This window comes from Takifugu rubripes, chromosome 7 (genome assembly GCF_901000725.2).
Source record: "Takifugu rubripes chromosome 7, fTakRub1.2, whole genome shotgun sequence".
NCBI classification, from domain to species: Eukaryota; Metazoa; Chordata; class Actinopteri; order Tetraodontiformes; family Tetraodontidae; genus Takifugu; species Takifugu rubripes.
This window is the reverse complement of record NC_042291.1, coordinates 5,003,424-5,027,416: the sequence shown is the minus strand read 5'-3', so window position 1 is coordinate 5,027,416 and position 23,993 is coordinate 5,003,424. Positions and strand designations below refer to the sequence as shown.

General features: G+C 46.1%; 3 protein-coding genes across 8 annotated transcripts; 1 reads left to right on the top strand and 2 right to left on the bottom strand.

The window, feature by feature from the left end:
• Positions 1–1,020: 1,020 nt before the first annotated feature.
• rhbg (Rh family B glycoprotein) lies at positions 1,021–7,232 on the bottom strand. Of its 3 annotated transcripts, NM_001032646.1 has the most exon segments (11): positions 1,795–1,920; positions 2,449–2,501; positions 2,942–3,063; positions 3,267–3,400; positions 3,486–3,579; positions 3,582–3,622; positions 4,566–4,732; positions 4,847–4,994; positions 5,082–5,232; positions 5,315–5,501; positions 6,904–7,095. In NM_001032646.1, coding segments are annotated over 11 exon segments (1,353 nt in total). In that variant the 5' UTR covers positions 7,082–7,095; the 3' UTR covers positions 1,795–1,842.
• A 4,665-nt stretch (positions 7,233–11,897) lies between these two features.
• hapln2 (hyaluronan and proteoglycan link protein 2) lies at positions 11,898–14,094 on the top strand. Of its 2 annotated transcripts, none has more exons than XM_029838967.1 (6): positions 11,898–12,068; positions 12,184–12,285; positions 12,405–12,767; positions 12,975–13,091; positions 13,256–13,435; positions 13,539–13,777. In XM_029838967.1, exons 1-6 carry the CDS (start codon positions 12,035–12,037, stop codon positions 13,631–13,633), a joined length of 891 nt encoding a protein of 296 aa, XP_029694827.1. In that variant the 5' UTR covers positions 11,898–12,034; the 3' UTR covers positions 13,634–13,777. The 2 variants fall into 2 exon arrangements, with proteins under 2 accessions (XP_029694827.1, XP_011617177.1); XM_011618875.2 differs by having other exon boundaries at positions 11,904–12,068; positions 13,501–14,094.
• Positions 14,095–14,388: 294 nt separating this feature from the next.
• Positions 14,389–23,435, bottom strand: bcan (brevican). 3 transcript variants are annotated; one of them, XM_029838223.1, is made up of 15 exons: positions 23,340–23,435; positions 21,785–21,861; positions 21,061–21,468; positions 20,665–20,839; positions 19,974–20,101; positions 18,724–19,017; positions 17,805–18,515; positions 17,083–17,730; positions 16,275–16,496; positions 16,016–16,126; positions 15,761–15,919; positions 15,595–15,677; positions 15,379–15,523; positions 15,121–15,303; positions 14,389–15,006 (listed from the first exon to the last, which is right to left on the bottom strand). In XM_029838223.1, the coding sequence occupies exons 1-15, from the start codon at positions 23,342–23,344 to the stop codon at positions 14,921–14,923; spliced, it is 3,435 nt and encodes a 1,144-aa protein (XP_029694083.1). In that variant the 5' UTR covers positions 23,345–23,435; the 3' UTR covers positions 14,389–14,920. The 3 variants fall into 3 exon arrangements, with proteins under 3 accessions (XP_029694083.1, XP_029694084.1, XP_029694085.1); XM_029838224.1 differs by having other exon boundaries at positions 16,275–16,493; XM_029838225.1 differs by having other exon boundaries at positions 21,061–21,453.
• Between the last annotated feature and the right edge of the window lie 558 nt (positions 23,436–23,993).

The window sequence follows — 23,993 nt, the reverse complement described above, 5'->3', positions numbered from 1 at the left end:
CCTTCCTGGGAAAAGGCTGCAGCACCCATTCACGCAGAGGTACCACCACCAAACTGGGCAGGGGGCGGGGGAGGGGTCCTTTGGGGCCCCCTCAGCCTGCAAGGGTCCTTGGTGTGTGTGTGGTGGGGAGCAAAGACCGGCAGGTCGTCATTAATGTGCCCAAGGGTTGTTGACTTAACCTGGACTTTAACTCGTGACGTGTTTTCACATCCTGCTCAGCAATTCTACTGCAAATATCTACAAAACAAATGTTCCTCAGTGGTTTCCTCCACTGGTTTTAATGGTTCTGATGGACATTGTTGGGATTCAACCAAGTAACTTCATCATTTCAAAACTGAAGCTTCAGAAAAAAACAAAAAAAACGATTTTTTTTAAAAACAGGCACAGGTGAAACACGTGAGGATGGGACAAGAAAAGAGACACAGGTGAAACACGAGAGGGCAGGGCAAGAAAATAGACACAGGTGAAACACGTGAGGGCGGGGCAAGAAACAGACACAGGTGAAACACGTGAGGGCGGGGCAAGAAAACAGACACAGGTGAAACACGTGAAGGCGGGGCAAGAAAACAGACACAGGTGAAACACGTGAGAGCGGGGCAAGAAAACAGACACAGGAGAAACACATGAGGGCAGGGCAAGAAAACAGACACAGGTGAAATACGTGAGAGCGGGGCAAGAAAACAGACACAGGTAAAACACATGAGGGCGGGGCAAGAAAACAGACACAGGTGAAACACATGAGGGCGGGGCAAGAAAACAGACACAGGTGAAACACATGAGGGCGGGGCAGGTCTTACAGTGCAGATTTGATATTTGCTCCCATCTGTAAATGACCTGGATCTTTATTGTTGTGAGTGGTTCACCTGATCTTTCCTCCCATCTTCAGTGGTTTTGCTCCACAGGTACAGAGGCATACCACTGGGATTGCTCCTTGTATTTAAATGATAACCATAAATTATAGAAGAGAATTTTCTCTGTTGTTTAGCACCAAATTTTATTCATTGTATTAAAATGAAAACATTATATTTGAAGAATTTATTTAGTAAAATTATTCCAACATCAATAAATGTTTGTCCCATTTAAATAAGGCCAATTCATGAAATTTTCCAAAACCCAATAAAAGACACAAACAGTACAAACTGTTTTATTATATTCTAAATTATCAGATTTATACTCAAAACAATCGAAAGAAAATCCAAAAGTCAAAGATTTTTGATGTTTCTTGTAAAATCAAATGTATTCTGCCTTTAAACCAGTTATTTAAAATAAAGAAAATTCTTTCATTTAATTATTTTTTCGTGACTTTGGCCTGTTTTATATAATCAGACTGACCTAGGCAGCGCCCTCTATTGGACAATAATACCACAATAAAAAGTATCTTTATTCTAATTTTTCAATACATTTTAGATGACAATCTTCAATTTACAATGTCAATAAACCGAATTTATGATTCATCATGATAATGCATATCTCTATAGGTATGAAAGTGTAAAAAAATATTTTATTTGTACTTTTTGGATATATTTGTGCCTATATAAGTGCAGCTCACAGTTTTGGTTTAATTCGGAGGACAATGCCTTTGTTGAAATACAATAAATGTCTTTTTCATGTGTTTAAACTATGGAAAATGTGTAATTAGTCGCAATCTATTAATTTTTACTCTCTAAACTGCACGTTTCCCTTCAGGACTACGTGCTACGTGAACGGTGTCGACACTGGTAATTTTGGGTTGTAATCTAAAGTTTTAGCCCCCCCAAAAAGATTTTTTCTTCTCTTAAAAACAGACATTTGACATGGGAAATCCAGGGCATTTTTAATACTCGGATTTAAAGCTCAGAACCTCTAACTGTTGAGGTGTTCAGTCTCCTCCGGCTTTACGGAGGTCAGCTCTCCCTCCTCAGGTGATTCACTTCCCGGGACCTGCCACAAAAAAACTGAATGAATAAACCCAAACAGACGGGAAAAGGTTTCCGACAAACATTCTCCATTTCCTCTGCACCCACAAATGTCAGCGTCTCTCTGTGTGTCCGCGGTGCTTGTTTTTGTCAAATTAGGATTTTTAAACAATAATTTATGTTAGAAATATGAAAACTGCCACATATATTACACATATGTTACACATTATTTCACATACGTGTTTATGATTTGATATGTAAATAAAACTCATTTAATTATTACAAATGTAATTTATATTTAGATAATAGAACTAGAAGAAACACTATGATACGAAATTAAACATTTTTATAACTGAACGTGAAGAAAATCCAGGAATTGACGCGTGACGTCATTTCGGACGACGAGGTCAAGTTCACAAGATGGTTCCGCTGCGCCACCTTGTGGGGCGTCCGCGGGACTGCTACTCTGTGACTGATAAGGCACACTGTCCCCTCTTGTGGACATATACTGTACTTGGACACGGTGATCGCGTTCCGGTCTCATCAAACTCACCTCCCAGTAGACGCTGTCCTCGAAGCAGAGAGTGTCGGGAGGGGTGCCGAAGACTGGCAGCTTCAAAACGAACCCTTAGACAGGAGAAGAACCTTTTTATTTTCTGACTTGACTCAAAAATGCTCCTGTAGTTTTTCCTGGAAGTCAGCAGGTCACTGTTTCTGTTTATGTGGTTGAACCCAGAACACATGCGTGGAAATCCAGCAAGAACCAGCTCATGTTTTGGCATAGACAAATGTCTGTGTAGATTCTCACTTATCCAGGTCATTGACAAATACACTTCTGGTTCCAATGAGAACCAGATTTTAACCAAAGAGCCACCAAGAATCTTTTATATTCTCAGGCAGCATTTCTTGAAAGATTATGGAACTTTCAGGCAGGACACCAAAACTTCAACTGCTCTAACACAAACAAGCCGTTAACCTTTGTGTGTGGAGCTTTTATGTTCTTCATGGAGTTCTCCTCCAGAACGTTACAGAAGCTTGATCCTTACCAACGATGAGGCCTCCCAGCACAGCGATGCCCAGTGTGATGGCAAGGGAAAGGGCCTGGATGCCTCCTTGTTTGGTTGCATTGACGCTTCCGTCTGCAACAGCAGGGAAGACGTCTGCCATTCTGAAAGAGAGACCCGGATTCTTCTCAGAACACGTGGACCTCATGTGTCATCACCTTAGAAGCCAAAGATTTGGGACAAAGCAGCTAAAAGCAAAGAGCTCCTTCTCACACCTTTTAGGATAGGTAAAAACATTTTGGTTCTTCATATTTAGGGGTCAGATTTGTACGGACCCGCCTCAGAATACAGAACATCAGATAATCACCCCTGTCCATAAACATCTGTGGTTGCCAAGGCAGCAGTCACAGCTCCGACGATGGCGCCCAGGACACCAGGCATGCCATGCAGGTTGTGTATCCCACAGGTGTCCTGGATCTTCAGCTTATCCTCTAGGATGGGCTGAGGAGAAGCAGCAGAGAGGAAGGACGACGTTGAGAAGAGGGCGCAGCTTCTGTCCGCTGGATCAGTAGAACATCAAACTTACCGAAAGAAACTTGAAACCCAGAACAGAGATGATCCCGGCCATGAAACCAACAATCATGGAGCCAAAAGGCGTCAGCATCATTTCACCAGCTGTTCCCACGGCAACGCCACCGGCCAGAGCAGCATTTTGGATGTGGACCTACAGCAGGAAGAGTTGTTACTGAGGGTTGATTCTATCTCAAAAGCTTCTCGTGGCTACATTTATGAATGCTAACAACAGCATCCACAGTTTAACAGAAAAATAATAAATCAGACACAAAAACAGGCAGAATTCTCAAAAAAAGCAAAACGCTTTGCTTTGAAAAGGAGGAAATAAAACTGTACAAAGAGCAGTTGGAGGTTGTTGCCAGTTCTTTCCCGTGTTGTTGCTGATAGTGACCCTAAATACTGGTTGGAAAGTGCTTTATTGACTGATGACAAGCCTGATTGTGTGGTGCCACTCTGAGGTGAGAGGAGCAGTGTAATAATGAAGCTGGCGGCTTCGCCTGCATTCACGCCTCCCAACTGGGTCCCAGATCAGAACCTTTGTCCTGTGAATTCTGTTTCTACAGCTACACCTCAAAAGGACGCTGTTATTCACCGACAGGAAATGAAAAGATTCATGATCCTCATCGTCACGCGTCTGTTTCCAGCAGCGTCTGCTTGCTGAGAAGGCTTCAGAAGAATGCGATGTTGTCAGCCCACAGTTGGGGATGGGTGAGTCGACCATGTGACCCATCAATCAGTTGCTATCTGTGGAACTATCCTCAGATCTAAAACCAGATCCAACCTGTTCAAGGTGTCGCAACACGTTTGCAGGAATTTGTGCTTCAGGATGCCTGAAGATCTGATCTATGTGGGTATGAGAGCAGGAGTGAAAGGTCAATTTTCAGGTGGTCTAGTTCATATTGAAGCCTCCTTCTTTACTCTGATTAATGGTGTGAATTTACACCTCCAACTGAATGAAAACATAAGCATAGGTTAAAAAAAAATATTGGGTAAATTTGGTTAAACTGGTAAAATTGTGTCTCGTTCTGACGGTACACTGATAAAAGTTTGCAGGGCACTTTTTAAATCAGATTAGCAGTTAATCTGATCTCACCATATCCAGTTTGCCGTCATGTGACGTGATCGCTGACATCCCGTACGTGGCCAGCGTGCAGGCTGCCAGGGAGTAGTAGGTGTTCAGGGCCGTGCGGTGCTGGTCGTCTCCATGAGCCGTGATGGCCGAGTTAAAGCTGGGCCAGAACATCCACAGGTAGACGGTACCTGAGAGCAGAGGAGACCCGATCAGATTAGCTTCACTGAGAGGCTGCAGTGGTTTATATGGGGAAGACGTGTGGGGCTGAGGTAAGGTCACATGACCAGAGCAGAATGACTCACCAATCATAGCAAACAGGTCAGAATGGTACACTGAGCTGTTTCTGTGTTTGCTCTTGTCCAGGTTGGGTCGGTACAGGATTCGGGTCACCATGAGACCAAAGTAGGCTCCGAAGGTGTGGATGGTCATGGAGCCGCCGGCGTCCTTAGTCTGAACCACAAGGTCAGCCATGATTCATCAGAGAAAAGCCCGAATGACGGATTCTCAGGTTGCTATCGGAGCTTTTGAAAGCCTCACCCCGAGCAGAGACAGCAGGATGAACTCGTTCACAGCAAACAGCGTGACCTCGAAAATGGCCATGGTCAGCAGCTGGATCGGACTGGTTTTACCCAGAACGGCTCCAAAGGAAATGAGTACGGAACCGGTGCAGAAATCCGCATTGATCATGCTGAGAGAAGAAAGAAAGAAAGATGACTGCTGTGACAGGCGCCTGAAGCGGACGCTGGCAGACGTACCTCTGGTAGACCTACCTCTCCACGCCAATGTGGATCTTGCCTCCGTGCATGCCGTGGAAGAAGCCTTGCATCAGAGTGGCCCACTGCAGGGAAAAAGCTGCGATCAGGAAGTTGAAGCCAACGCTACCGAAGCCATACCGCTGCAGGAAGGTCATGAGGAAGCCAAAGCCGACGAAGATCATCACATGAACATCCTGGAAACCTGTAGAGAGCAGATGAACACTAAATGGACTAAAAAGCAGCCTGTTTTAGTTCCTCAGGGCACAGGTCCGGGCCCACTTGTGTCGGCCATCATCACTCAGCGTCATGAAATATTAGGAAGGGCCTGTTTAGTTTACATGCAGATGACAGAGTGTTCGCACCTCCTGACACAGTTTGAGATGATCGGTGGTGATAGTGGTTTATGGTCACCATGCAAAGATTCCAGCATTTACATTCATCAGTTTTAGGATTAAAGGTCTTCAAATTTAAGATGAGAATTTAACAGATGAAAACTTTGATAAGTTCAATAAATCATCATGGTGCTGTCTCAGCTGTCACCCCAGATTTATTATGCATGGTCACACTGTTCTTCACTGATTTGCCCAACCTACTACACAGAGAACAGTACTGTCCCATAGCTGCTGTTGCCATGGTAATCGAATGGCCGAGAGCAGCGTGGTGACCCTCATTAGCATTTAACCCAGATGATTCTGCAGGACAAACATCCAGCATCCATCGTTAAAGCACATTTAAGTTTTTGGATTCCACAAAATCTGAGAGTTTGAGGAGTTTGTAGAGAGATCAAAACAGGCCAGAACCGTCCCGATTCATCAGAATCCTGTCAATTCCAGTCAGATGCAACAACAAAATCAATCTGGACCGAACAGCACTAAAAGCTTGTTGATCATGTTTGTTGATCTTAATGCAGATCATAGAATTCATACTCAGTAACAGTTTCTAATGAGGTCTGAAGCTTCAGTTTCAGCTTTAAACAACCAAATTGCTTTGAAGATAACATGCAGACTGGTGGGAAATTTGGAGCAGTCATAATAATAATCAGCAATAATCAACTTTTATACTCCACCATCGGCCCAGACAAATTAGAAAATGATCAACAGATCCCACTACAGGACGCCAGCAGGCCAGAAAAGATCAGGAAGAATGAATCCAGTCCAATTAGTGGAGAGGAGAAGAGGCTGGCTGCTCCACACAACATCTACTGTCCAAAAGCTCAGAAGCTCATTATGGAGGAGCAGAACTGAACTCACTAGATCAACAGAACAAACACTCTAAACTGGAAGAATGAGGAAATTTGATTTTTTTTTTTATTCAGATCATTTTGTTTTACCTGGTTAAACATCTGTTACTTAACTATTCAAGCTTTAAAATCCTAACCTGATATTTAGGCATCCAAGAAGGCACAACTGCATCATGGGATCTGTAGTTTTGTTTAATTTCTATAAACCGATAAGTGAGTTTAAAGTTCATGTCATTAATAAAACCACGGCTGGTCTGATCTATGAAGTTCTGACTTCTACTAATGTAAACACTATTGACATTTGAAAGGCTTTGTTTCAGCTCCTTGTACAAACTGTGACCTCTGACCCTGAAGCTAGACTCACTCGGGTAGCGAAAGTAGAAGTCGTTCTCGTAGTCCTGGTGTGACGTGTTGTGCCACTCCTTCGCATCTGTCTCGTAGTCGTACTGCACCAGCGTGCCAAAGAGGATGATGAGGATGATCTCCAGGATGAAACAGGTGATAGGCAGCTTCAGACGCATGTTGGTCGCGGCGTCCGTCATGTTGCTCTCCTGGCGGTGAGATGAGGAGCAGAAGTTGATTTGACGTTCCAGCAGAGAAGCTCTGTCTCACCTGGGGTAGAAGGAGGGAGGCTGCAGGGCGAGAGAGGGTGGAAAGTGAAGTTCACAGAAAGACCCACGAGTCGTCTTTCCTCTGTGCTTTTGTCCCATTGGGTCACACCTACTGGGCCTGTCCTCATGAATAATGCAGCTTCCAGAGTAGCCCCGCCCCCTGACCTTTTTCAGTTTACCGTTGAAATTACCTAGCCATGATTACCATAAATAAACACTAAAACGATGACTGTGTTGCGTCATCCTAATGATCAACAACATTTAATTTAAGCTGATTCATTGATGAGATTATTTTGGTGTCGCTGTCTTTGTAAAACAGATTCTTGATCGCCCCCCGGTGACCGTCTGCAATGAGTCAAGCCCCTGCCCCAATAATGGAGATGGCACATCATAAAGAATCAAGCAATGCTGATAATGAATGAGCAGCCTTTCATTTTACTGTGTAAATGTCTGTTTTTACAGATTCTATCAAACCTGCTAGCATGAGGACAAATCAGCAGTTCAGAGGAAACAAAAAGAGCAGCCAAGCAGAAAAACCACTTCAGCACCAGAGTCAAAACAAAAGAAGGATGCTGGCACGATGGTGGCTGTGCAGCGCTGTGATTGGCCGATTTCTCGATACGTGGAGATGTTCCCCACAGCTGTATCTGCACCGGCCATCGACGCGGAGCAACGGCGTAGCAACCAACGTCAGGAATGTTGTTTTGCTTTAAGGGAATTTCAGGTATTGTCACCTGAGACCACAGGCGTCACACAGGAGCTGTGACCTCTGCAGCGTCTGTTAAACATCCTGTCACATCTGCACACCAAACCATCACCAGATCATTGTCTGTGGGCCTCCAACCTTCCACTCACTTATTTGTTTTTCAATTTCCACCTCTTGTCAACCCTGTTTTTTTCTTCGAGAGTTTTTATTCTCGGGTTTCCGTCCCGTCCTCTTAAGTGTGGATTCAGTCGTCTATCGTCTGTGTGGTTTGTGTTGACCTGCTGACAGCAGCTGATGTCTCACCTGGAGGGCGCCAACACTGACAGCAGGAATGAAAAATAATCTTCAGGCTGAAACAGGTGGGCCGACGCAGACTCTTTTATTAATATTTTCACTAATCTGCCGATGCTGCAGCGACATCCAGGGTCTCCTGAAGGGGGAGGGATGCAGATGCTGATGCTGATCATATCAAGCAACACCTTCTTAAAATTCTAGAAATGCACTTTAATGTATGCAGACAAGTCTCAGCGTGTGAAATGCTCTTGTTCTTTATCAGATTATCTCTGGAGTTATGACCCTGCAGCCCTGCCAAGTTCAGGAAAACATCAGCGTAGCTTTAATCAAACGCTGCTGATGCTCATCCTGGTGACAAAGCTACCTGATTAAAAAGGTGACCTTCGCCCTCCCAGATCACTGTCTTTACTGATGACAGAGCAGAAGCAGAGTTCCAAAAGGGGGATTTGCTCATCAAGGAGGTCTGGACCACAGACGTTGACGCAGATGTTTAAAAGCAACGCAAACTTGTGAAGTTGCTAAAATGAATAGCGCACCAGGTGTCCTCTGCAGCAGCAGAATATGGGACACTCAGCACCAGGTTAACAGCAACGTGATCCTTTGTTCATATGTATATTTATGTAGTAGAAATATGATTGTTTGTTAAAACCTGTGAAATACCAGCGGTGGTTGTTATTCAACATCTTCCAGCAGTTTCCTCTGAGTGTCACCTGAGTCTCGAGACACTGAAACTACAACATTGTTAGAACCCATCATGTTATCAGGACATGTGGTGCCCTGATAACATGATGGATTCTAATTCCTTAAATTCTTTCAGTTGAACAATAGTAACACTTAATATATTTCAATGTTTATTCTACTATAAAACAAAAGAACATGTTGTAGAAAGGTGATAAAACTGATGAAAAAACAAATAATCTGTTCTGAATAAACACATTTTCCTGATGAAAATATCTGTATCCAGCAGTACAGGTGGAAGCATCAGTCACAGTGAATCCGCACATCTGTCTGAAATCAAAACAAGGCCTTAAACAGCTCGTTCAGGATTAATTGCCCGTGTTCAACAACTCTCACTGTTTCTGCTCACAAAATGGGACGTTCACACACGTTTGGGCCTGTCAGATAAATAAACTGTCGCTGATTAAGAGATTAAAACTCTAAACTCTTCAGACTCCTCCTCTTTCCACGCCCCCTCTCATCTCCCATGATTCCTCATTCTGCTCAGACTTCAACTGTACAAGTCTGAGAAACCAAAATAAAGTCTAGAAAATGTCAATGTGGGAAATGTAGATCAATTAAAGCCAAAGTGTGACTTCCTTTCCTCTGGTGGTGAATGTGGTGACCACCAGGGCTGGATGTAGAAGGTGGGTTCCTGAGGATGACACCCTGGAAGAGGCCTGAAGGAGTCAGATAAGAGCAAGAACAAACCTGCTTGTACAGCAACAGTGTCAGCGTTCATCAGGAAGCTGAGAAGATCATTTAAACTATGCTGCTGTAGCGCTGTCGAGGTCTTTTGCTGCTCTGCTGCTGCTTTGGGGAGAGCTTCAGAGGAAATATGCACAAAATCATCAATCACTAACAGCCGTGAGGAGTTCTGACTTATCTTCTTTCCATCTCATCTTCTAGATCAGTGAGCTGTGTGTGAGCATCTCAGGCCTGAAAACTAACTCAACCTGTATTTGCACAGGAGCCTCAGGCTCAGACGTGAGTGTTCAGAGCAACAGGTGACACGATTGCGCAACCGTTTGTGTCCCTGCAGCCTCGTTAGCATCAGCCTTCTGTGAGCAGCTGATGTGAATAAGCAGGATTTTCTGTCCCACTCGACAATAATAATAATAACAACAACAACAACAACAATAGCTCACACAACAGTGAAAAGTCAACATTAGGTTCTCGGAGCTGAAGGAGAAGAACAACCCAGATCAACATGGGCTATGTTCAGAGCTCCAACATCAGAGCTCTAACTGTTTCTGTTATCTAATGAGAGTCAAATAAGAACTATGTTTCAAGTCTGAGAGTTGGAGCTCATTTGCGATGGTACCAACAAGGTAAGTGTTGGTCACTGAGGTTTTCCTTGGGGAACCAAAGGTCGTCCTCATGAAGGCCGACAGAAAACGCCCACATTTACCTGTAGGAGAAACCAGAGACCACAGACAGACCTCTCCAAACTGTCTGGAATGTTCCTCTTTCTGAACTGTTAGGAGAGAAAAATCTGTCACAACACACAAAAGTCGTCACTCCCACTGAAGACCAGCACCTGGAGGAATGTTCTGGAGGTGACTTTGTTTATACAGCCGGAGGGGGCAGATGTTTTGTTGTAAAGAACATACCTTTACCCACAGGAGCGTGGTCATGACCCCATCTACCTGTCACAGCTTTCGCCAGAGTCACGCACCAACGACTCTCTGCAGCACCGAGGCCGCACGGATCAGTCTGGCCCATCTGAGGAGGCCCCAACAGGACAGGCAGCACGTCTGCTGCTCCTGCCTGTCCAAGACAGCAAAGATGAAGGAGGAGCAGGATGAAGATTTCAAGAGTTCAGCAGTGTCATGGTCAAGTTTAGGCCTGAACTCTTCTCAAAGAAAGGAAAAGTCCAAGTTCCGAGGGATTTATGAGGAGTTTTCCAACTGCGCAGCAGGTGGCGCTGTTGCTCACACCGATCCTCATAGCTGGAGAGAAGAAGCAGATGTTGAAAACGTGAATTTAAATCAGCAAAAACACAAAAAGTGGAGTCTTTCTTCTTAATTAATCACAGCTGATCAAAGCAAACAAAAAGGAAGTGGCTGTTCGCCTGTAGACCATTCTGACCTGTGTAAACACACAGGTGTAACATGAGGGGGCGTAACACACACGTGAGACACACAAGAGTCCATCACATGTGCAGTCACAGGACAGACGGACAGACAGACAGACAGACAGACAGACAGACAGACAGACAGACAGACAGACAGACAGACAGACAGACAGACAGACAGACAGACAGATAGATAGATAGATAGATAGATAGATAGATAGATAGATAGATAGATAGATAGATAGATAGATAGATAGATAGATAGATAGATAGAAGGTCGGAAGGATGAAGAGACGGACGGATGGAGTGATGGATGAACGGACAGAATAGTTGGCAGTTTTCACCTCAGAGCTGTTTGGCTGAATATTAATCGCAGGATAAGAAAGAGCCTCATTGATGTTGGTTCACAATAGAGAATCAGTGCAGCAGAGACAGAAGAATCTCATTATTTCATCTTGTCTCCACATTGGACATCATTCGTACGACCCCCCTTTAGTGTCGCCTCTGGAGCTCAGGGGAGGAGGGCTACAACATCTGACAAAGGTTATAATTCACAGGAAGTCTCACTGTTCACAATGGATCATTTGTATTTATGCAGCTGCTTCCACAGATATGATGGAGAACACCTCTGCAGACTTTCTGGTTGAATGAAGAATAAATAAAACTAAAGAAACAGGTGCACACATAAACATAGATTAGTGTGTGTGTGTGTGTGTGTGTGTGTGTGTGTGTGTGTGTGTGTGTGTGTGTGTGTGTGTGTGTGTGTGGAGGGGGGTTACATCAGTGCAGAATCAGTCCAGAACAGTGTGTGTGTGTGTGTGTGTGTGTGTGTGTGCGTGTGGGTGTGTGTGTGTGTGTGTGTGTGTGTGTGTGTGTGTGTGTGTGTGGGTGTGTGCGTGCGTGTGGGTGGGTGGGTGTGTGTGTGAGGAGAATTGAGGACAAAAGACTGGAACATCTGACCCCGGCGAGGAGTCGGGAGGAGGGCAGACAGGACCTGACATGACAGCTGATCACTCAGGACTGAGACCAGCAGCTTCCAGGAGAGCTGAACCATCCCAGAATTCACCAACATCATGTTGGAACTCTCAGGATGCTGAGCCCAGATCATGTCCTCACGCTCTCAGGTTTCAGCGCTGTCCTTCTTTGTAGCTGAAAGTTTCTCCTCCGGATTATTTAGCATAAGTTTCAGTCTTGTGTCAGTCGGTGTGATTGTAACTTTTTACTGCTTTAACCTTGTAGGAGCAGGAGCGACGTCCATCGTGATGAAGTGTTTGGTGACTCTTCTGCTGACGTCCAGCTGCATCGCCTCCTCCTCTGCTCCAGATTCTCCCAACAAAGCAGGTAAACGTGACAATCCTGATGCAGGATCCGGACTGCAAAGCTGAGCTCTCCACAAGCTTCCTGCTCAGGAGGGACTGAAGGCAGGATAAACTCAATGTTCCTGCATGGTCCTGTTTCAGCTGCAGCACCCAGGACTCTAAAGTACCTGCTGGAGCCGCCAGTGTACGCTGAGGTCGTGGCTCCGAGAGGCGAGAACGTCACCTTACCGTGCATCCTGAGGGCCAATCCGAGCCAGTACACAGTGAAATGGACCAAGATGGAGGTGGAGAAGGTGGGGCCGGAGAACATTATAATCATCTCCAATGGACGTGCCTGCAAGAGGTACGGCCATCTTGGACCTCGAGCATCCCTGCGGAAGGCTCACGTCCTGGACGCTTCGCTTCAGCTCAGCCGCCTGGAGCTGGAGGACGGTGGCAGGTATCGCTGCCAGCTCATCCATGACCTCCACGATGAGAGTGTCTTCATCTCTCTGAGGATCGAAGGTATCACAGGAGAAGCTTCATTTATTCTGCTCCTGAAGCGTGTCAATGACAATATTTACCCCAAAATATAAACTGAAATGTAAGAAGAATAAGCAAGTAAAAATTTAAAAGCAGCAGGTGAATAGGCATCAGATTGAGTGTTTGAAATAGATTGATTATGATTGTTAGTATTAATATGATTGTTGTCACTATTGTATATATTTCAAGGTGTGGTGTTTCCATATCAGAGTAAAAATGGCCGCTACAGGTTCACCTATACTGAAGCCAAGCAGGCCTGTGAGGAGCAAGATGGGAGGTTGGCATCTCAGGAGCAGCTCTACAGAGGTGACGTGCCTCCCCATCCCAGAATAACCCTGAGCAGCATCCAGTTTCTATATTATCCCAGTTTTGAGTATTTTTTCTTCAAAACCTCGTGCAGCTCTGCAAGCTTAAATCTTCAGAGGCGAGGATGAGAGAAATGACCCTGCTGTCCTGCGTGTCTCCTGCAGCGTGGACAGAGGGTCTGGACTGGTGCAATGCCGGCTGGCTCTGGGACGGAACTGTTCAGTACCCCATAATAGTCCCTCGCCCTGCCTGTGGCCTGGAAACTTTCTCTGGCCTTCGCAGTTATGGATCCAAAGACAAGGAGCACCATTTTGATGCCTTTTGCTTCACCTCCCAGACATCTGGTGAGAATGACACGTTAGCAATGAATACCGGGAGGATCTGTCTCTACCTGACTCTGTCCCCTCAGGCTCCGTCTTCTTCCTTTCTGGATCCTTCTCCTTCCAGCAGGCCGAGAATGCCTGCAGACACCAGGGAGCCCAGCTGGCCTTGGTGGGTCAGCTTTACGCTGCGTGGCGTTTCCGGAAGTACGATCGTTGTGATGGGGGGTGGCTGAAGGACGGCAGCGTGCGTTTTCCCATCAACAACCCCAGGAGGCGTTGCGGAGGACTCCCCGCGGCCGGAGTGCGCTCGTTGGGATTCCCAGACAAGGCGGCACATCTTTACGGTGCTTACTGCTACAACTCTTAACTTTGGGCTCTTCTGAAGCTAATTTAATAACATCTTTGATTTGGAGCCAGAAAGACAATTTAACACAAAGTTGAGCTGTTTCCTATGAGCTGATGCTAAATGTTAAAGCACTTGGAGCATTTCTGCCTGAACTGGCTTTAGATGTATATTCAGTATTGGCATATTGTTTGATTAAAACTTGTAATTTAGTTTGTTTGTTGTTGCTAATTTTACTTTAAACTGAAGCAGCTGGATTTGACACATTAGCTGTTAACAGCTATAGAAATGATGGAATCAAACATCAAACAAACAGAAAAATCGCACCAATAAAGAACTTTTCCTTCGGTTATACAACCTGGGCCTTGTTTTACTATGGCTGACGCATTCATATGCATGTCTTAGTCCAAGAGGTCGCAGCAATTATTACCTGAGCAGGTGAAATCATCCAGGCCTCCGTCCAGCCAGAAAAACTGACTGAGGCTTGTTTCAGATGGAAGAACGTCTAACGTCCGTGTACTTGGCAAAGAGTTACTGGCTCAGAACAGACAGCAGAAGAGATGGCAGAGAAATGCTAAAAATGAAGCAGCAAAGCACATTTGGCAACGAAAAGTGAGAAAAATCCAAGAAATTTCTTTAACTTCAGTTTTTATTGCACAATTTGCCTGAAGGGAAAGAAAACAAACAGAAATCACAAAATTGGTCAAATCTGTAAAAGCAATGAAATTGTAAAAATAATTAATTTAATAGAAAAATCAAAAAGCTTTTTTACTATCGATTTATAAATCAGAAAGTTTCTCTAAATTTACATCGCCTCAAACAAGAACGTGTGAACCCCAGTTTGTGATGCCTCTATTGACCTCCTGCTGGCTCAGCTTCCTCCTCTACTGGAAGGAGTAAAGTCCCTTTAGTAGGTTCTACCGGTCTGGCCTATCCTTCTTAAACCTTTGCTCCTCAGAGATCAAGGACGGTAAGAACACCTGATCAGAATCCATCAACTACCAAACAAATTCAGGAATCTGAAGGGAGCCTGCAGATGTTTCTACTTTAGTTCATAAGTTAAATGGTCATTTCCAAAAATGATGTGTCTCCATTTGTCTGATGATTACTGAACTAAAACTAATTAGCTGTTAAAGTTGCATCATAAGTCCAGTTTGAATCATTTAAGTCTCCTCTGTAACGGCGTTCTGGACGTCCTCCAGGACCGTCTTGTTCTGGTCAGGAAGTGATGCCGCTGAGGCTTTGTCCACTGAGGCACAGAGAGGAACATGAAATCTTTATTAATGCTGTCCCTTTTGGAGACTGTGTGCGCAGCAGGTACATGTGACATTCATGTGTGTGTGACACTGATGAGGCGACTCACTGGGACTGCAGGTGATCAGCGGCTGTTCCCACTGACCACTGGGCAGACACCTGACCACAGGCCTGAGCGTCTGGACAAACCCATCCTCGCAGTAGTAGCGCACCAGGGTGTCGGTCTCGTAGCGCAGTCGCTTCTTCCCGAACAGTTTGGCGTGAGGAACGTCGGGGGGGTCGCCACAGGAAGCTGTCGGAGAGAAAACGCACCCCTGAGCTCTGATGTTGCACCAACATCTGCTGCGTTGGCTTTGAACCGACTCACAGACACCCTTCTTGCAGGTGTAGGACAGGTGGTAGTTGCACGGAACGTCGCTCCACTGGCCCCCATCATGCCACACCATCACTGCACAGTCCTCCCCAGACAGGAAGTAGCTGTCGGGCTGACCTTTGTGCCAGTTCTCATAAAGCTGAAGGAGGAAATGCTCTCATTCCAGATCTTTTGGATTGTGAATAAGGTGTGTACAGTTAAAGATCTGACCAGAGGGTTCCCATCTGACCAGCGAAAGTCTCCCTCAATGGTTCTGTCGTTCAGGCCGATCCACTGATATTCTCTGTACTTCTCTGAAAACCACAACAAATGTTGCTGAAATGGCCGCGAACAAAGTGTTGTGTAAATGTTGCCTATGTCTATGGTTGGTGAGGACCGTTGATGTGCTCCTGTTCCTCGGGGGTCATGACAGACAGCAGGTGACCCCCACACGTGCGGCAGTGCTGCTCAGCAGCATCCCAGCTCTGCCTGCTGCTGAAGTGACGATAACAGAAGCCCTGAAACTTGTCCCAGCCGAGTTCGCACGCCTCCAGGTCTGAGACACAAGCAGGAGTGTGAGTGTGTGGTGATGATGATGAGGAGGAGGAGGAGGAATAGGAGGGGGTTGAAGGTATGAAGGGATGAAGCGAACCTGTCTGACAAAAGTCTCCTCCGTAACCAGGGAGACAGACACAGACGACTGTTCCACCATCGACACAGGTGCCACCGTTCATGCAGGGATTCACCACACACAGGTCTGCCACTATGGGGGAAGATGGTGATGATGGTGATGGTGATGGTGATAATGATGAAGATGATGATGATGTGATGGTGGTGATGATGAAATATTAGACAAGCATTACTTCCATGTGACCGTCGTGAACCATCTCATTACTTGTTGGTTCTGGTACCTGAAACGTCTCCCAGTCTGACATCGGACACTTTGGCAGCAGGCAGCGAGGCGGCCATGGCCGTCTGCACCTCCTCGCCCCTCAGGTCACAGCTGCTGGGGTCAGTAACGCTCCCACCGACATGCGTGGCCTCTATGGAACTGGTAGGTTCCTCCTGGCCTGGAGTGCAACCTGAAGACTCCCCTGAGCCGGTGGCTCCACTTTCCTCTGGTTTCTGTCCTGCTGACATCATTTAAGATGACGATTTTCACTTCATTGTGCTTTAAACAGCAACTGCAATTTTTAACCCACTACAACCGGTAAAATTAGCTTGTTAAAGTATTTACTTGAGCTTGATGTTAATCCCATCGTAAGCCTTGAATTTTAAACTCTTGATCAGGTTCTGAATCACACTGATTCCAGTGTGAACAGAAGCAGCACATTGACCCCCTTTGGTCTGATTAACATCATGCTAACACCTTGTTTATCCTCCGGATTTCTTTTCTTTCCCAAAATCAAAGTTTTTGATAAAATACTTTGCTGCTTTAAGGAAACTTCCACTGGTCAAACTAATTGTAGAGGGGGACCAGTAGCTTCCCTGCCTGGAATAATACAGATAAATCTGAGGTGGATGGAGGTGGAACACACCAGTTTAATCTGGTCCAAGAAATGAAGCAAACAAAATAAACAGAAGAAAGGAAAAGACTGAAGGAAAGAGGAGAGAACAAGCACAGCTTTGGCAGCAGGGCTCCTGCTTCAGATCTTAACAGAATAATAATAATAAGGGTGATACTAAAAATTAGAAAATGAGAAGAAGTGTCAAACCCACCACTGATCCTGAGGCTGCTGACCTCCTGCTCCTCAGTTACCTCCTGCTCCACCTGCACCTCAGGTTCCTCCTGCTCCTCCTGCTCCTCAGTGATAGCAGGACTGGAGCTGGATTTCCCATCAGAAGTAGCCTCCTGAGCTACAGGGGAGGAAGACTGTTGTATCGAGCTGGCTGTGAATGTCTGATGAGGACTCACTGTCATGGTGACACCTGAAGAGACAGCTTCATTCTTCAGTGTTGATAGAGTCAGATCTGTGCCCTCTGTCCATCCATCTCCAGAAGATCCACCTGATCCCTCAGTGCTGCCATGTTCTACATCATTGTGTGTCATATTCAGCATCGTGCTGACAAACACATTTGGTTCTTCTCCTGATGCCTCCAGGCTGTCCTCTTCAGGTATAGATGTGTTATGTCCAGCTATGAAATTGATGTCCTGTGGTGATTCCATTCCACTTTCACCAGAGGGGGTTGGTAGGGTTATGGACACAGAGTACTTTACTAACAAGAGCAGATCCTGGACAGACGACCCTCCTGTACCAGAGCCTGAATGATCTGTGTCCTCGGCTGCATGTCCACTGTGCTCCGGTGGATCCCCTGGTTTTGGTTCTGAGGATTTCTCAGGAAACAAACTATGGCAACATTTAACACCTGAAAGAAGGAAAGAACCATATGTCAGTCCTAAACATCTGTCGTCCTACCTGGGACTTTGATCCCAGACTCACCTGAATCGGAGACAGTAGTGACCTCAGAGGTGTCCAACCCAACAGAGTCCTGGTTTGTCCTCCCCTCTGTAGACTCCTGCAGATATGAGCTGCTTTGAGAAGGTGGCACCGTGGTGGTGGAGTGAATGTCAGCTCCCTCAGTCGTCACAGCTGAGACGTTGTCAAGACAACTACAGTTGACGTGTTCCAAGCCTGGAGTGTGTTCCTCAGGAACAACCCCCTCCTCTGGACACATGTCCAGGCCTTTACTCACATGACTGTCTGAGGGACTCTCAACAGTCTCCAGTGTTGGAGCATCAGTCGCACCACCAACAGTTACTGCATCTTCAGTCACTGGTAAAGTTGGTGGAAGGACAGCAGCTTCTCGATTGTCTTCTTCAGGTGCGGGTCTATTGAAAACTGGGTAGATGACCTTTTCTGTCTCCTCTGAGGTGTGTGAGGACATACGCTCCTCATGCTTGGATGAAGGTGGCACTAGAAGGTCTCTCATTGATGCTAGTTCCTCATTGGAATGCAAGGTTGTGGACAGGAAACCCTGCATTAAAGGACTGGAAGTCTGGCCCCAATAGAGCATTTCACCACCCTTTGGCACCACCTCACTGGAGGTGGTCTCTTCTGCTGGGTCAGTGTTGGCCACCATGTCCTGGTCAACACCGTCTGGCTCAGTGTTAAGAACATGCAGAGGAACTTCAGAGTGCGGCCCATTATCACCTGATACAAGGCACAAAGAAAACAAGGCTTCTCTGTCTGTGCCAGTAGAATCACGTGATTTCTCCTGAACCAGCAGCAAACATCAGCATCAGTGATGGTGGCTTCACACATTATTCCGGGTTCATTAACCCAGAGCGTTCAGCAGATTTAACAGAGCTCTCTGGCGCCACCTACAACACAAAGTCTGAAACACAATGGTTGCCCTTACTTTGGAAGCAGTAGACATCGTGGCGAGTGTGGTCCTCAGGGAAGCCCGTCTGGTTGCTGTGGCGATAGACAGTTCTGACCCCAGGTTCACCACCACCACAGCGCTCTCTAGGGGTGACAATGGGGTAGCGCACACTTCCATCCGCCAGCCAACCCGGACTGCAGAGGTCCAGTCCGTCGTTCCAAGCCGCGTACAGCTGAGCTGCAGCGGCCAGTTCTGCACCGTGGCTCTGACAGAAGCTATTGGCCTCCCAAAAGGTGAGACCCTGGGGGGCGGAGCCATGGAACACCTCACCTACACCCAGAAAGACAGCTGTCAGTTCATTAATCACTTCTGATTGTTTGACTCTTTCTTCTGTGCTTAAACCTTATTTACTTTGGTTGAAATAAGACCACCAAAACTAGCTTTGGCCTCTGCTTCTGAAAGTGTCACACTGGTTTCAGATTTTTAATTTGTTTTTTCCCAGACAGTTCTCAAACATGCTGACATATTTTTGATTTTTTTTTTTTAAATCTGCGTAAAACATCTACACAGAATATTCCTGCTTGTTAGGTTCAAACTGTTCATATAGACCTGTTGTAACTGCTTATTATCACTCAGGTGCAGAAGCCCTGTGACCTACTTTAATTACTTGCGTCAGAGCACCATTGTTTGTAACAGATGTTCTATTGCTTCAAGATAGCGGAGGACAGCCTGACCACCATGTGACACTCCGCTCCCCATTTTCTTATATGTTCTTTGTATATGTCATGTTTTGCTTTTATTATGTGACGCTTATGCTTACGTCTACTGTAATCTTACATGTTTGTGTGATGGTATAAAATAAACTCTGTTCAAGGCTCACACTCGGTGGCTCACACTGCAGACGTGTGGTTACCCTTGCAGCAGGTAAAACAAGAGTCTGCGTCTCATTCCTCTGAAGGCAACGGCACGGGGAGAAAACTAATCCCTTTCTCCCTAACACTGCTTTAACACCCTTAAGACTCATTTGTGCTGTCTTAACTCTACTAAAGTTGGAACTCTGTGAGTCGACATTGATGTTAACCTGGATGTCCACGAGGGGGCGCCACACCATTTAATGCCTGAACAAACAAACCTGTACCGTTTCATCATAAAACTCATAAAGTTGGTTCCACTTTACTCCACTCGTGTTCTCCCAAAACCGGGACATCCTTTACCCTTTGCTTTAATATTTTCTCAGTATTACGAGCACACCAGTCACATGTCTGAAACCGGCATCAAACAGTCACCATTGATTTCGTCCACGTAGCAGTAAACGTCGTAGAGCTTGTCCGGCTCTAACAGGCCATAATTTCTAACTCCTGGAAATCCATCCATGTCACCGAAACAGCCTTCTCTTGGCAACTGAATGGGATACCTGAGCAACAGAACAGATTTAAAGGTCATAGGACTGTCTCCTACAGGTGTGATTCTTGTCATAAATTATTCAACATCTGGTAGTTATTTCAAGTCTCTGACAAAGACATTAAGGAATTTAAAAGTGTGCAATTTTAAAAAGTTGTAAAGGAGAACAAAGGTAGTTTCAGTAAACCCAGTACGAACGTAAACAGGAAATGATGGAGAGAAACGTCCCGTTTAATTAAAAAATCACAAAGTCCAAATGCAATAAAAAAATTGATGTAGTCAAACATCTTTTATCATTGTTAGATGATAACACTTTTCTTGAATTTTTGTTAGAGTGTTAATTTTCTTTTCTGTTAAAATTACATTTTTACTGTACAAAACAAATAATTTTGTTTTCTGTTAAAAATACATTTTTACTGTACAAAACAAATCATTTTTAAAACGAATGACTTAAATTTCCCTCTAATCTGATGCTTGAGATCCTTCTCTGGTGATCAAAGTGCATTATTTACGTCCTGGATGTTGGAACAGTTCTGGTATGAATTCACCAAACTGCTGAACCTGTTGTTGACTCACCTCACCGACCCGTCCGACAGCCAGCCAGCGTCACAGTGTTGGTAGCCGCTGTTGTAGGCAGCCAGGAGCTGCTCTGGTGAGGCCATCTGAGCACCGATGGCCTCACAGGCTGCTCTGGCCCCCTGGAAGCTAAAGGCGTAGCGTCCGGCTGCATCGCGGTGGTGGAACACAACCCCTGGGAATTCCAAACCACAAAAAGTCACGTTTCCAGATGTTGTTGTGCTGCAGAACATCATCAGCATCGTAAAGGTGTGGGAGCAAAACCAACAACCTTTAAAAGCCCCAGTCAGAACAGTCACTGGTATTTCAAGATCAAAGAAAATCAAACCAAATTTTAAAGACACAATTATAAAGTACAGATTTTCTTTTATATCTAATAGCGATGTGCTGGCTCACCTTTGACCTTGACCAGCATTGTATCGTCATCGCCCTCCAGGCCCTGCTGCACCGCACAGCGGTAGACGCCACCATCGCTCCTTCTCAGGCTCTCCAGGTGCAGGGTGAGGTCGGCAGGGGAGTGGGTGAAGTGGAGCAGGGCAGCACGGCCTCGGTAGGCCTCGCTGACCTGCACCCTGTCGCCGCGGGCAACCAGGATCTCCGTCTCCTCATTGTTAATCACGACGCTCCATTTGACCCGAGGGAGGGACAGAGCTGCGTGGCGGCCGTTGGTGAAGGGGGCAGGTGGAGGGTGTGTCAGGGACACCAGGCAGGGCAACGTCAGGTTGCCGCCCAGCACGGCGGCTACAGGTGGGCTGGTGGGGATGGTCACCTGGAGGAGCTTTGAGTCATCTGAGGAGAGGCAATCTTTAAAATGAAGCGTTTTCAGACATTATCGATCCCCTCGTGACATGTAGAGCTACAGCCAGGAGATAGTTAGCCTAGCTTATCATAAAGACCAGGGATCAGTTTAGATTCACCCTCATTCAATCACAAACAAAAGTAAAGACGAGAAACTGGGAAAGTCCAACTTTTTTTCTTCTCATTAGTAGATATAGTTTGAATTAGCACAAATTTCCCCTGTTTCTAGACACATTGCAACACATACCGTGAGACATTGTGGGAACATTTACTAATCTCAGGAGTGTTTGGAGTATAAACCCCAGCATGGAGGCTCAGGTACCTGAATCAGGGCTGGAGGTCGACCACGATGGAAGAGTGATCAGACAGAGAGCAAACAGCCGCGCAGGAACATCCCATCTGTGGGGAAATCACAAGAGGAGTTCCCCTTTAAAAACCCTTTCAGCTGCTGTTCACAATGGACAGAGAGGACTTTTGGCTCAGAGGGACGGCGGGTCCCCTCATCCTGCTCAAATCAAGCTGCTCTTCATGTTTTCTGATATTTGGGGCCATCAGCCATCAGCCCACCTAAATTAAAGGGGGCAGCGTTGTTTATTCTTTACCACAGCCGACCACTAGAGGGACACCAGCGGGGTCGAGATGCTTTGTGGGAGTTTTTTCTAAACGCTTTACTTTCGTCTTTAGTTGAAAAGTATCCGATTCTGTCGGGATGTGCATGTGCGTGCGTGCACGCACACACACAATCGTGAAAGAGATCCTTTCCAGTGAGCAACAGTGGGTGCAACCCAGGCAACATCGCTTGAATAGGCCATGACTTCACCTTGAGGGGGAAGAAAGGATGTTCGACCGACCACTTCGCCAGAAAAAGGTCGTTTAAGGTGACGGTGGGTGGTGGAGGGGGGGGAGCTTTGTTAGAGCTTGGCCCAGTTGTCCACTTTCACACAGTGTGACGAAGACGATGTACCAATGTAACAAGGGAAGAACATTCTGATGCGTTCAAGGTCCAAATGTTCAAAGATTTCATTGAAATTCCCTTGAAAAAGATGAAAAGTGACAACTTTGTGTCAGATGTGAATCAGGTTTATCAAGCAGAACTTGGTCCAGCATCAGACACACAACATCCCCACACGCTCTGATCCGTACAGCTGTGGGAAATGTGATAAATGCTCAAAGCTGAAACTCTGATTCCCCCCCAAAACATACACACACACCACCCGATACCCCCACACCCCCACCCCATCCCCGCTGTCACCACCATACTACCCTATCACGCCACTTTGAATGCCTCAGCGTGCCTGTCTCCAGGGGCAACCTGAACCCCCCTGACAGCCACAATCTGACATCTGAAGTGAAAAGCCCCCTGGGGGGCGGGGGGATGAGGACTAAAGGACAGCAGTAGACGGAGACACCTTCTCTTGACAGGACCCAGAAATGGAAGAACCACAGGAACCCAACAGAACATAGAAACAGAACCGAAGTCGCCTTCATCAGGAGGGGCTCAGAGGGGGAGGAGCCGCAGACGTACAGGTGGAACACGTTTAACATTTGAACACACTTTTCTGCTGTAAATGCCTCTGCCATCACCTGATCATTGTCAGCAGATCTCAAATATCTGAATATGTGCCCATTTTGCAGACACCTGTAATTTAAATATTTTGGCAGTGATGATTCTATCAGGTAACCAAAAACATGTTGAGTTTAAATTAACAACAGTTCAATTACAGTGTTAAAAATAACAACTCATCCGTCCGATTCTGAACACCTAACAAATGTTTCCTTTGGGTTCTGAACTGAGTTCATTATGATCCACATTAAAGAGATGTGAAAAGAGAAAACGGGTCACTCCAGATCTGATGAAGATTTTGAAGCGGACTTACGTCATCTTAGTGAGGCTCGTCTGTCGGTGTAGTCTGGTTCGGTTCAGAGCTTCTCCGCAGCTGCAGTTCGATCTGTGTCTCTGGAGTCCAACAGTTTGGTTTTAGAGGAGGAGGAGGGGGAGAAAGAGGAGGGAGGGGAAGAAGGAAGAGGAGGAAGAGGAAGAGGAGGAGGGAACGGGAGGAGGGAGAGGAAGAGGAGGAAAAGGAAGAGGAGGAAGAGGGAGGGAAGGAGGAAGAGGAGGATAGAGAGGAAGAGGGAGGGAGAGAAGGGAGATGAGGAAAAGGAAGAGGAGGAGGGAGGGAAGGAGGGAAGGAGGAAGAGGAGGATAGAGAGGAAGAGGAGGAGGGGGGGAGGGGTTAGGCAACTACCTGCCCCCCTTCCTCATGACACTAATTGAATCCACATTTTAGCCACATTGATGACTCCCTTCAGGCTGAATAACTACATCTAGTGGCGGATGTGACGGTACATGGAGAGTAAAGACGCAGGTGTGTTTCAGGTTAGAGACTCCTGCCTGTCCTGTTGGGATGTCCTCTGGTGCTTGTTGGACAGGAGCTGCAGGGATGCTGGTCTGACCTTCCTGCCTGGCGGGGGCAGTTTTCTCCTTCAGAATTGTCCCAGTCATATTTTCCATCCGTCCAGAAGTGATGGGA

Bases quoted from the DNA above. Each gene is read 5' to 3' on its own strand.
- rhbg (XM_011618844.2), bottom strand. From the start codon at position 7,081: ATGACGGACGCCGCGACCAACATGCGTCTGAAGCTGCCTATCACCTGT. The intron at 3,401-3,485 runs GTAAGTTTGATG...GCTTCTCCTCAG, and splicing joins TGGGTTTCAAGTTTCTTTCG to CCCATCCTAGAGGATAAGCT. The intron at 3,064-3,266 runs GTGATTATCTGA...TCTCTCTTTCAG, and splicing joins ACAGATGTTTATGGACAGGG to AATGGCAGACGTCTTCCCTG.
- hapln2 (XM_011618875.2), top strand. From the start codon at position 12,035: ATGCTGAGCCCAGATCATGTCCTCACGCTCTCAG. The intron at 12,286-12,404 runs GTAAACGTGACA...GTCCTGTTTCAG, and splicing joins AGATTCTCCCAACAAAGCAG to CTGCAGCACCCAGGACTCTA. The intron at 12,768-12,974 runs GTATCACAGGAG...ATATATTTCAAG, and splicing joins CATCTCTCTGAGGATCGAAG to GTGTGGTGTTTCCATATCAG.
- bcan (XM_029838223.1), bottom strand. The intron at 20,840-21,060 runs GTGAGCCAGCAC...TGGAATTCCCAG, and splicing joins AATGCTGGTCAAGGTCAAAG to GGGTTGTGTTCCACCACCGC. The intron at 20,102-20,664 runs GTGAGTCAACAA...TCTGTTGCTCAG, and splicing joins CTGTCGGACGGGTCGGTGAG to GTATCCCATTCAGTTGCCAA.